Genomic DNA, 13,613 nt, shown 5'->3' on the forward strand with positions numbered 1-13,613 from the left:
AATGAGCCAATCAAGTCTGTGAAAAAAGGGTTTGGGGATGAACACCCGGATGCACTGAAAGAGATATAAAAATTTAGATAGTATGTTCATCTTCACCCCATTGATATGGCCCGCTAACATTTATGATCCTGTTCCGTCTGCCCCATGAGTGAAGTTAGCTCCAAAGAACCCACTAAATTTGCTAGTCACTGAGTAAACTGTCTAGTGACAATCTTGAAAGGCAGGGTGTGGAGCGGGAGGCTACGAGCCACTGCATTCAAAGGAGCTCATTCTTATTCAAGTTAAGCCTGTACCCCAAAATACGGCCAAACCTCTCTAGTATAGATAAGACTTCAGGAATCAAGTTGGACGGGTTGCCGACATACTACAGCAGGCCGTCCATATGCAGCAATACCCTCCTCTTGATTCCCTCCCAACCAATCCCCACCATTCAATTGGTGTTGTGAAAAGCCACAGCATGAAGTTCAATAGCAATAGCAATAACAGCAGGGAGAGGGGACATCTTTGCCTTGTGCCCTGGGACAAAGGGAAAAAGCTGAATGCACCTTGTTTGTCTGGACAGAGGCTAGAGGGGTGGAGTACAGTATTTTGATCCAGGAGATGAGCTTTGGGACGAACCCAAACCTCCTGAGAGCATATAATAAATAATCCCATTCCACCCGATCAAACGCTTTTTCAGCATCCAGTAAGATTAAATCTCTGGTCGCTTGGAGGTGACAGGCACATACATAATGTTAAACAATTGCTGAATATTTGAGTATATATGTCTATTTTTAATGAACCCAGTCTAGTCAGGCACGATGATAGAGAGCAGAATGTCCTCCAAGCAAATGGCCAGAATCTTAGAGATCAGATTGAGATCCACATTCAGCAATAAGATTGGTCTATAAGAGCTGCAGATTTACGGATCCTTATTCTTTTTAAGGATAAGTAAAATTGTCACCTGCCTCAGAGTCTGTGGGAGAGAGTGATTCTCATAAGATTCATTGATCATGTGCAGTAGCAGGGGAGCCAACCTATCCATAAACATTTGTAGAATCCGATGGCATACCCATCTGGACCCAGACGTTTCCTACTCGGCATAGTTCTGGCTGCCCTAACAATTTCATCAACGTCAACTGATTTCTCCAGTGCTGTGGACTCTCCCCTATCCAACATGGGGAGATTCAGTGGCCTAAAGAATTCCTGAAAGTCCAGCTCATGGCATTAGTCTCCAAGCTATAGAGGGTTGAGTAAAAAGTTTTCACAGTCCCTGTTTGGGGCATACGCTGGCTAACACCAGTGGCATCCCATTTAATTTACCCATGACAATGACATATCGGAGTCAGAAATGACATTGGCTACTACCAAGGGTAAGGACTTGTGGATGAGGATTGCCACCCCTCATGCCTTAGTGTGAAAAGTTGAGTGAAAGCATTGAGCCCCGCCCCCCAACATCCTCTACAGAACCTAAAATAGTCCAGTGGCCTGAAGTGGGTCTCTTGGAGGACTGCAATTTGGGCATCCAGTTGTCGAAGATGAAATACCTTACCGCGCTTACCTGAATGATTTAATCCCTGGCATTCCAGCTAGTGAACTTGATCGCTCCGAGTTCAGAGCATAAGAGCCTTCTCGCCAACATCCCACACTCATAACAGTAGCCTGGTATCCCTCTTCACTGGGGAGTCTCCCCCCCAACTGCTGACATCCCAGGGCCCCAAACCCCACCCTCCTCACCGGCCATGGGGAACAAACATGAGAGAAGGTGGGTTTGAAAAAAGCCAAACCATACCCACAGAGAAAAAGAGATGTAGCAAAGACACAAAAACATCCACAGAGACCAAACCCACAAACACAGCTTACCGTCCTTAACCCCACACACACCCTCCCAAACTGAGTGCCTGTGCCTCCAACACCACCTTATCACTGTGCCTTCACAGCACTCCACATGGGATGTGATCTCTACCTCTATTCCCATCACAGTCACAGGTACTATAACCTGAAAAGGTCTGTAGAAATACCAAACACTTAACACTTAACCTAACAGTTGCAAAACCCATCACCTTTTCCTGGCCAATAATTTGATCATAATAACACAAATATCAGTTTACATCCACCATACGGTCACCCGATTCAAAAGTCTGCTCCACAAATTTCATCGCCACCGCCAGATCCGTGAACTTGTGCTCAGTTTCATTGTTGAGAGTAATCCTCAAGCAGGCTGGAAAGTGGAGCCCAAACCTAACCCCAGGACAGTCATGCAGAAATTGTTTGACATCAGCAAAGGCCACCCTACTCCTTATCACTACTGGGGTAAAATCTGGAAATATCAGCAGCTTATTTTCCTGGTACCTTAGAGTGGTAGCCTGTGCTACGTGCTGCAGGATTTTATCTTGTGTTGAGGTGTGATGTACTTGTGCAATAATGGGCCAAGGAGTTTCTCCCAGTCTGGGCTTTGCCCATAACAGTCTGTGTGCGCAATCCAGAAGCTGCTCATCCTCAAGTTCCAGCACATTCTTCAATAGCCGGGTGACAAAGTCTGCGATATTTGGGCCCTCGATTCCCTCCAGAAGGTCTATCAGATGGATGTTACTTCATTTTTGGTGTCCTTCCATTTCATCACATTTCTCCCGGAGGGACTTAGCCTCCGATTTCAAATGAGTAACTTGGATCTTCAGCTCAGATATAATGGTCGCGATTCTCCTATCCTGACTTGCAACTTTTCTGGTGGGTCAGGATGGGAAATGTGCATCGCTGGCCTTGTTCTGGAATTTGTGCATGCACCAGGAATGCATGCGCATCTTCCAGAGCCAGAGAACAGTTGCATGCCAGACCACGCTGGAAACCGGCAGGAAGACAGGTAAGTAATTTGAATTTTTTTTTAATATGTTTTAAATGTATTTTAACTGTAACTATCGGGAGCTTACTGGTCCCGATTGAACCTCCCACCCCACCATGAGTGCTTCATTCCAGGGTTTAGAGAAGTTCCCCACATTTGGGAACTAGCCGGAAACCCCGCCGGAATGAAGGGAGTGGCAATCAGGGCCCCTCAGGGAGTCAGGCGATGGCAGGATGGTGCCCCCTCGGCATGGGCACCCTGGCATCAGGATGTGTCAAGGGGGCGGGACCTATTGTGGGCAGGGCTCAGGGGTGATCGGTGGGGGTGAAGTGTCTCGCTACCACTCTGCATTGGGATTGGCCTGGGATGGAGGGAGGGCAGCGATTGGGGTGGGATGGGGTGTTGGTGGTCGGCCATAGGGAAGTCTGGCTCCTGGGGACGGTGTGACACTGGGGGGGGCGGAGACAGTCAGAATGGCCACTGTTGGGGCGGTGGGTTGGACATCGGTGTGCTCTGGGGTGGGATGGTGCAGAGCTTGCCCAGTAATTGTAGTGGGGGCCATGATCGGATCGTGTGGGGGGGTTGGAGGGGCAGCACTGCAGGGGTCTCAGGCTGGCCAGCTCAATTGCTGGCCAGCAAATGGGGAAACTGACAGATCAGGGCCATTGCACATGCGCAGAGTTCCAGAGCTGTCAGACTCTGGTGCAAATAGGCTCCACCCCCTGGGTTTTTAATGATACAGTAAGAAGTCTCACAACACCAGATTAAAGTCTAACAGGTTTATTTGGTAGCAAAAGCCACTAGCTTCGGAGTGCTTGCTGCTCCTTCGTCATGTGAGTGGGAGTTCTATTCAAACAGGGCATATAAAGACACAAACTCAATTTACAATATAATGGTTGGAATGTGAGTCTTTACAGGTAATCAAACCTGTAAAGGTACAGACAACGTGAATAGAGAGAGCGTTAAGCACAGGTTAAAGAGATGTGTATTGTTACAGTTAGTCCGCTCACATGAGGACGGCCTCAACCGGGATCTTGGGTTCATGTCACACTATCTATAACCCAATGACTTGCCTGGGTTTGCAAAATCTCACTAACTTTCCTGTCTGAAGACAATACACATTTTTGAGACTTGATTACCTGTAAAGGCTTGCATTCCAACCATTATTTTGTAAATTGAGCTTGTGTCTTTATATGCCCTGTTTGTGAATAGAACTCCCACTCACCTGACAAAGGAGCAGCGAGCACTCCAAAAGCTACCAAATAAAGCTGTTGGACTTTAACCTAGTATTGTTAGACTTCTGACTGTGTTTACCCCAGTCCAACGTTGGCATCTCCACATCATTTTTAATGATATTCATGATTGGGACCTCTGCATTGCACAGAGTGGGGAGATTTGGGTGAGAAGTCGAGCTGACAAAAGTCAGGATCTAGAACAGTTTTCCTGCCAATTCAGTGCTTTTGGGAGAATCGCGGCCAGCATGTCCATCAAATGTCTCCGAGTCCTCAAGCTCCTTCAAGTGATTCTCATGGGTGAAGGTAACACCTCGGAGAGATTTAACAGATGATCCAAGCTCCTCTCTCAGCTTGTCTATCTTGGCCTGCAACTCAATGGCCCACTGGTCCAAATTACTGTCTGATTTTTGCATGGCTTCCATAGTAGCTTCCCCTGCCCTTTTGCTCAGCATGCTCTGTTGCAGGGATCCTTCCAGGAGAGCGTGGTGGGGAACCCGACCCAACCCCCTTCCTCTTCCCCTCCCCCCCGCCGCCCCCCGCCCCTGTGGTCCTACTCTTCGATTTTGGTTTGCCTCCTGCCATTTTGCTGGGACCTGCACCTGTGGGCTTGTCCATTTCCTCTAGCCTGGAGCACTATTTCTTGGTCCACGTATCAAGCTGTCTCGCTCTTCGATCTGCCAGAGTTCTTACATGGATTGCTTTTCACCTTACTTCACCTATAACTGGGCAAACAGAAACAGTAAAAGGTTCCCAAGAGCTGCAAATTGCAACTCTTCTCCCTCAGTTTAATTCACCTTTGGTGGGTGAAGAAAGAAACAGCACAGTGTCCCCAGGTAGATCTGACAGTTGCAGTTTTTATGACACAAGGGCTGCCCCCCCACCCTAAACCAATTCACACTTGACTGAGTGAAAAAAACTACAAGATGGTTCCAGACTGAATTGCAAGTCCCTCGTAGAGTCCTAGCTGCGAAAAAACAATCCAAAAGTAGAAATAGTAGCTTGCAATTTGCAGCAGGACCTCAGTGGCTCCTGCTTCCCACTTTAATTCACCCTTTCTTGGGTGAAAAAAAAACAGAGAGTTTGTAGACAAAGCTGCAATCCACAGACCTTCCCCGCTAAGCACACATAGTAAATTCCAGCCGGCAGGAAGGAATATAAAAATAACCCTTTCTAGCTGAACTTTCAAAGTCCTCTCTTTGCAACTGCATTCCAGGTATGTTTAAAGCTAGCTTGATATACATTAACCTCTCTCCTGACCTCAACAAACAGCCAGATTTCAAGAAGGATTCTTGCCACCTGTTTATCATGCTTCCTCTCACACCAGTGCCATCTTTGATTCCTTTTTTTTAAGTTTATTTATTAGTGTCACAAGTAGGCTTACATTAACACTGAAATAAACTCACTGCAAAAATCCCTTAGTCACCACACTCCGGCACCTGTTCTGGTACACTGAGGGAGAATTTAGCATGGCCAATGCACCTAACCAGTACATCTTTCAGACTGTGAGAGGAAACTGGAGCACCTGGAGGAAACCCACATAGACATGGGGAGAATGTGCAGATTCCGCACAGACAGTGACCCAAGTGGGAATCAAACTGGAACTCTGAGGCAGCAGTGCTAACCACTATGCCACTGTGCAATGGTGATGGAAAAGTTGGAGAATTAAATATTTCAAGTTTTAGTACCAAGTGATAGTACCTCACATTCCTCAGTCACTGTGATAACACAGCCAGACAGAAACTGAACTTCGCCTCTATGATATAATCTTCAGCCTTCTAGCAAGTGCAAGGAAATGAAAGAATTATACTGAACGATGATGAAACAAAAATAAATGCTTACAATAATAAAGCTACTCAAGTATGAGAAGTAGCTTTACTATTGTTACTAGTTGATCACCAGTATCATCGTTTACAGATGCCAAATGTAAAGTGTGTTTCTTCCTTCAAGTGTATCCACATTTAGGCAAATGGATATGCAAACAGTTTTACAAAGTTTCTTCCCTCATCTATTTTCCATGATATTAATTCTTAGTTGTTATGAAAAGATATACAAACAAAATACATATTATTACATAGGAACAACCCTCAAATTATCTTCTATAAGAAATAAAGCGTACACACATACCTGCATCAGCTATACAGTAGTTGCAGTATGCATGAACTACAGGATACACTGCAGAAATTCAGGATTACTTTGATAGTAACAGTGCTTAGCTCTGGGTGCTCTGATTTCCCCCCACAGTCCGAAAGACATGCTAGTTAGATGCAATGGCCATGCTAAATTCTCCCTCAGTGTACCCAACCAGGCACCAGATGTGACGACTCAGGGATTTTCACAGTAACTTCATTGCAGTGTTAATGTAAGCATACTTGTGACAGCAATAAATAATCTTAACTACCACCAAGCAGGACAAGAGCATGTCATGGGTCTTTTTCACTGTTCCTTTGCGACTCCATCGTTACCCTGGAATTCTCTTTATAACAACATTGCAGTAGCACATTGGGCACGAAGGACTGCATTTGAAGAGGAAGGTCCATCGCCACTTAACTAATTAAGAATGGCATAGCTTGCCCTTCCATATTTTCCAGGCATACTCAATCGCTTGAGTTAACAGATATAATTCATGTTATTTTGGGAAATAAAAGACTGAACTTTCCCCTCTGCTAAAGATATACAGAATACCTTCTCTCGTAAGCTGCCGAAATTTAATCAGCATAAAGTCTTTAAGTTTTGCCTCATGATCAATAATACGCATTAGTTCCCTTATCTCTGTATTGTACAGTAGGATGTCTTTTGCACTTCTTTCCTTGACAGCGTGTATTCTTGTTTCTGCCTCCATTCTAGGAATGAAAAAATAATAATTTATTTTGAATCTAAAACAATACAGAAATTATGCAAATTGTTAGATGGACTCATATGAATCATTATGCACAAATTTGAGTGGCACAGATACCATACTGACTTTCCATATATGGTCAATTTTTTATGCATAAGATATTGACTAAAAAAATCTGTCTTCTGGATAGCAGATATTAGGCAGTCATATCAAAAGAGAGGTGGACAGTCTGTGGAATGCAGGGATCTCTAATTTGTTTCCTTCTAAAACTAAAGCAAAGCTTTTTACATACAAGACTACTCTACATTTAAGATTCCTTGGCAACAACAGCATTGATTATAAACTGAAACATTGCAATCTGGTCCCAGGTGTCCACCTGTGATAATCTTTCACCAGTCATCAGATAGACAGAAGATCATTGTAAACAAAATAGGCTTTGATACTTCCTTTCTGTATGAAATGACATTATCACCGTTCATCATCTTTGTTAAATAATCCAGTTTAGAACTAGGATTCATCAGCTGCCTCTGCTCCTGGTTCTTAAGAAAAACATTTAGAACGTCCACAGTAGTTTAGTTAGAAATGAAATGTCTAGTATGCAACTGAGCATCACAAATCAGAAATGCTCCAATTCTGTATCAGCTGACATTAGCTGAATGACAATTGGAAGTCCTGTAATTGGCATCAGTGGCCTTGAGCAAGAGAAGTAAAATCAGACAAAATTCTCTCTACTGAACTTAACGAAGTGATTAAAAAGGAAGCTAAAAAGCAGCTATGTAAGTATCACCTAGGGACAGATCCAAGCTCTGGAGTTATCCCCATTCCGCCAGTGTTAAAATTGATGCCTATACCAAAAGCAGGCTGGTTCCTGACAATTAGTTACTTGGGCAAAATACTAGAAGGTGGCATGTACATGCAAAGCTACATTTGAACATATATGGAAAGCCAATATAGTATCTGTGCCACTCAAATTTGGACTGTATGTAATGATTCATAAAAGTCTGTCTCACAATTCATAGAATCATAGAAACCCTACAGTGCAGAAAGAGGCCATTTGGCCCATTGAGTCTGCACTGATCACAATCCCACCCTGGCCGTACCCCCATATCCCTACATATTTACCCGATAATCCCACTAACTTCCACGTCTCGGGATACTAAGGGGCAATTTTAGCACGGCCAATCAACCTAATCCGCACATCTCTGGACTGTGGGAGGAAACCAGACCATCTGGAGGAAACCCACGCAGACATGAGGAGAATGTGCAAACTCCACACAGACAGTGACCCAAGTCCGGAATCGAACCCAGGTTCCTGGAGCTGTGAAGCATCAATGCTAACCACTGTGCTAACATGCTACCCTTTGTGAGTCACTGTCTTCAGAAAAGGAGTGAGCAAATTGTAGGGAAAAGATAATTATATTCTCACACTAATGACAGAGGTTGATGAATATTAATGAAATGCGCTTTTAAATTATTAGACAAAGCTAGGGAGAAGAAATTCATAATTCATTAAATACTGGAAGCCCACAAGAAAGGGTAACTTTTAAACTGCATCAGTTTGAAAAGAGTATAACTAGAACGCTGGCAATGCAACAACTTCAACAATCAATAGCTTTAACCTTCACCAAAGAAAACAAAAGGAGATTGTAAAATGTTTGTATCTGGGTTACTCCTTTTAAATAATATTCTTAAAGTTGGTTTCTGTTTATCATTTCATCTCTGTTCATGAACAATCTGTCTCTATTATTGAACTTTCATCGTGTGAACTGCTCTACTGACTAAAAATACTACTAGACCAGAAGTTGAACATGGTGTAGACATTATTCAGCCTGCCACCATTTGCCAAATTTGTAATTTCAGCATTGGACCAGCTGTGAAACCTTTTGTATTGACACTTGAAAGAATGAATAACACTTCAGTTTTGCATGACTGAAACAGCTAATTAAAAACCCATGCACTTCCACAAAATTCAGCACGCCAATTTAAAACAAAAGTCTGAAGTTTCACTTGCTTTGTAATCTGGTGTTGGTTAGATCAGTACTCACCGTTGGTCATAAGCTTGAACAGATTCCTCAACAATTTCTTTCATTATTTTTTTTTGCTCTTGTAGTTTCGTACTGAGCTTATTGTAGAGCTTCGTATAAATTTCTTTGTTAACTCTCAGGATATTGATTTCTTCACGAAGCTTCCGATTTTCAGTCAGAATTGTGTTAAACTTTATAGTTGACTGGAAAAAGGTGTAAAGGTGAGAAAATTAAGGCATTTGTTACAATGGTAGTTGCATTAACCTCATTTGATTTATATAAGGCAAAACATTTGACACCAACTTAATTTTTATGATTATTCTTTGGACTGTCTGTGTAAAGTCTGCACATTTTCTGTGTGTCTGTGTGGGCTTCCTCCAGATGCTCCGGTTTCCTCGCACAGTTCAAAGATGTGCGGGAAAGGTGGATTGGCCATACTAACTTGCCCCTTTGTATCACTGGGACTAACTACGGTAAATGCATGAGGTTGTGAGGATAGGGCCTGGGTGGGATTGTGATTGATGCAGACTTGATGGGCCAAATGATCTCCTTCTGAACTTAGGAATCTATGATATATATTTGTGTTTTTATATCATTTGACGTCAGTACAGTCATAGTAAACTGCACTTGTTAATTATTTGTTGAAATAAAAGACCTTTTCTCATTTTATGTCAATGCTTACTTCTGCAAAATTTTGTGAGACTCTATTCTGTATCTGGAGATTCAATACAGTACAACACAAGTCAGCAGGAGCAAACAATACAATAACAAGAATTCTACATACAGAGTGAGTTCAATGTAAAAGAAAGTCACAAGGCACTGTACAAAGGGCATTTTTCTTCTTCAAACCAAAAGATTAGGTTTCAGATTCCAGCATCCACAGTAATTTGCTTTTATCCAGTGTTTAATCCACTGCCATTTCTCTTCAAGGAATGCCTACCCTGAAGAAGTACTGCTCTTCTCTCCGACAGGATTTCCATATGTCTCTCTCCCCCTATCTACCTTCACTGCTTTCCATTTCTTTCCTAGTGTGGACAAGATATTTACTGAGACTCGCTTCCACAGCCACATTTCCTTCCTCAGTGACTGTTTTCGTCACCGACTTACCTCGTGCAGATTTCAATTCAAATTCCATCCCGCATGTAACCTCCAGGATTACAGGTACCTCCAGGCTATACAACATTCTTCAAACTGCTGTTCTCGCCGCAGCCTGAAAACCACACTCAGTTCCATGTGACGCCACATGAAGACATTCGACATCTCTCTCCAGCAACACCATCTTACTCTCTCTCAAAGCTGTCCCTGTACCCAGTTTCATTTCACCCTCCACATCATTCAACGTCTTACCAAAAAACTTTTCCTGTTTCTTGCAGATGTAGAGGAACGCAAGTTTCAACAACTTATCAAACCACTGCCCATTCCAGGCCCAATCCCTCGAACTCCATTTCTTCCAGCCACAGCCCTTGCCGTGTCTTCACCATACCCTCCGACCCCTTCTCTGAGACTGAGCGTGCTGTTCTCAGCAAAGGACTCAGCTTCGTACCCTTACTTCCCCACCTCAATGAATTCGGGCTCAACATGATGTTGAACTCTTCTTCTGTTGCCTTCGTCTCCATGCCCTCTTCTTCGGGCAAGAGTCCTCTCCCTATTCCACAGATCCTTTCACGTGCCTGCAACATTCTGCCTCTAATTGGACACCCCCACCGGGACAATTACCTGTCCTCAATCTTTTCATTGGGAACTGTCGAGGGGACATTGGCCGTCTCAATTTTTCTGTCCCCCTCACCCATTCCAACCTCTCTCCTTCCAAACTTTCCGTCCTTCTCTCTCTCAGGTCCAACCCTGATATTGTCATCAAACCTGCCGACAAAAGGGGTGCTGTTGTTCTCTGGCGGACTGACCTCTAATTTGCAGAGGTTGAGCGCCAACTCTCAGATACTTCCTCTTACTTCCCCTGGACCATGGCCATACCACTGCACATCCAAGCCATTATTTTCAACATTGTCACTGACCTCATTTCCTTCTGATGCTTTCCCCCCACAGCTTTGAACCTCTTGGTCTCCCAACCCCGGACAGCCCACTTCCACCTACTTCTCAAAATCTACAAAAAGGACTGTCCTGGTAGGCCCATTGTGTCAGCATGCTCCTACCCCACTGAACATATTTCCTCTTACCTTGACTCCATCCTCACTCTCCTGATCCATTCCCTCCCCACCTACATCTGGGATTTTTCTGATGCCCTGCATCATATTGGCTTTGACAAAGGGTCGACTGAACTCGAAACATCAGCTCTTTTCTCTCCTTACAGATGCTGCCAGACCTGCTAAGATTTTCTAGCATTTTCTCTTTTGGTTTCAGATTCCAGCATCTGCAGTCATTTGCTTTTATTTTTCTTTTTCATATTGGTGCCCAACTGGGTGAAGAGTGTTGATTGAACAATTGATCAAAATGGGGTTTTGAGAGGCTTTTACAACTGCAAAGAGAAGTGGAGCAGGTTGACGGATGAAATCTAAAGTTGTTAGCCAAGGCCACTGTACCTTCTCCCATGGATGGTGGGCAAAGGAGTTTGCGGTGCACAAAAAATCCAAGTTGTAGGAATAAATGAGAACAAAAGGCAGCACAAACCTCTAAAATTAGGGTGCAGTCAAAATGGGAAAGGACTGGGTATGAGAGTGAGGATTTTAAATTCAGCATGCTGGGATACGAGAAGCAAAGAAAGGGCAGTGAGGATGAGAGATTGGTGAGCACAAATTAGATGAGGTAAGACATGAGCAACTTATAAACATATTTGAGTTTATGGATGCTGCAGGATGACATGCTGTCAAGAAGAACATTAACAAATTAAAACTAAAGCATGGATAATTGTTTTGGCAATAATTACAAATATAGAGTACATGTAGGTGATTTTTATATAAGTGGAGATGAGCAATCTTGAAGATGAATAGGAGCTGAAGTTTGAAACTCAGCCCACTATCCAAGAGCATACGTCATGATTTTACCAAGTATGTTTCAGCTGCAGTGTGGCTAGGGAAAGGAACATAATCTATGGCAAATTAATGGGGTTTATGACAGGAGCTACAACAGTTTTAGTTTAATTTCATTTGGAAGATTATTTGATTCATGAAGAGGACAAAGGATGAAACTGGATCTTTATACTCTGACATGGGTACCCTTAGGTCCCACTCCTTCATGCCCCCCTTCAGGCCATGCACCTTGACAATTCCAACATTGAACTGCCTCCTGACACACTGGCCCTGACCTCCCAGGCAGTGACACCCTAACTGGGGTGTGATCTTCACTTTTCCCAGGGCAATGAACGAGCAGTCAAGCCACGAGACCCTCATCCTGGAGGAAATCCCAAGGATAACCCCTTCCCTCCAGTCCAAGACCACCCATCCTCCAGTCCCTTAGGGACCTTACCTCTGTAGCCACTCAGCAGCAGAGAAGCACATGGACACAGCACTTACCTCCCTGCATTCCCCCTCTCCCTGGAGTCTAATGCGTTAGGTCTGTGTTTGTCAGGACCTGCACCAAATCCCACCAGATGGATTTCTGACTGGGAGGGAGGTGCAGTATGCCAGAAGGCTGGGGCATCTGACCTCAAACTCAGTTACGACATTTAAATGTCTACTGCTGAATATCAAATACTTTCCCATCTGCTCTGGGCAGGAACCTGATCAGAGCTGGCAGGGCAGGCTAGGATAATTGTGATGGGTCTGAAGCCTGCGCAATTCCCATTTTAGCCCTAATACCCGATTCACCAGACCATCGCAATTTCCACCACAGATTAGCAGCCTTGGAGAGTCACAGCCAAACTCTTTATTTTTAGGCTTATAAGGTTATTATGTTTTGGAACTGTATCTTTAAATTTAGGGTAATATGATGGGGGTTATGTGACTTATTCTGAAGCCAACCTGACCGCAAATCTGGGTGGTTTGAAAATCAGAGAGTAATGGGGTTCCAAATTGTTTTACTGGGAAGATGATGCAAGGTGTTTATTCTTGGAGACAATGAAACAGTCTGTGTACTAACAGTGGATTGACAGAGGGCTGGATTTTATGGCCTCACTCGGGCGAGACCAGAAATTTCCACCCGAGGTCAACAGAGATTTCCATTGTTGGACCCTCGCTCACTCCAATTCCATGGTGGGCGAGGTGGTAGAGTTCCAACCAGAGTCTCCAAAGTTCCAGTAAAGTGTTGAGAATGTTGGGTTGTAAATAGTTGTGCCATAAATTATCCATTCAGCTCAAGGCAAAAGGGAGATGGGGTCTCATGGATATCTAATCGGTATCTCTACTAGAATACAAGGCCCAAGTGATTCTTGTTGCCATGGCAATAGGCCTTGAGAGGGTATGGGTTTCTAAGATATCTCTGAAAACCAACAGGCACAGTTAATTTACCAGGGCCTGAGAGACAATGAGCAGTTAGAGACAGTGCATCTCCCTCTCCTTCACCCCATCTCTCCTCTTTCAGCATCCTTCTCATGTACTTCACCTTCGATCTTCCTTCACCTTCATCTCTCCCTCCTTGACCTCATTTCCCCCCCTTCATCACCCATCCCTCCTATATCCTTCACCTCCCCAGCTCCCCCTCCTTCACATCCCCATCCCCAATCCTTCACTTCCCCATCTTTCTCATGGGGGTTTGGGGACTTGATAAATAGACACAATTTCTCAAAAATAAATGAACATCTACTATTT

General features: G+C 43.9%; 1 protein-coding gene across 1 annotated transcript in view; it reads right to left on the reverse strand.

The window, feature by feature from the left end:
- The window catches only part of LOC145356078 (coiled-coil domain-containing protein 63-like), a 65,447-nt gene that overhangs the window by 25,812 nt on the left and 26,022 nt on the right, over window positions 1-13,613 (reverse strand). Inside the window, exons 4-5 of the mRNA XM_080208686.1 lie at window positions 8,935-9,116; window positions 6,736-6,893 (exon numbers count right to left, since the gene is read on the reverse strand). Coding sequence (XP_080064812.1) covers window positions 6,736-6,893; window positions 8,935-9,116 — 340 coding nt within the window. The remainder of the gene's footprint in view (window positions 1-6,735; window positions 6,894-8,934; window positions 9,117-13,613) is intronic.

This window comes from Carcharhinus amblyrhynchos, chromosome 20 (assembly GCF_965287045.1).
Source record: "Carcharhinus amblyrhynchos chromosome 20, sCarAmb.v2.hapA, whole genome shotgun sequence".
Classification (NCBI taxonomy): domain Eukaryota; kingdom Metazoa; phylum Chordata; class Chondrichthyes; order Carcharhiniformes; family Carcharhinidae; genus Carcharhinus; species Carcharhinus amblyrhynchos.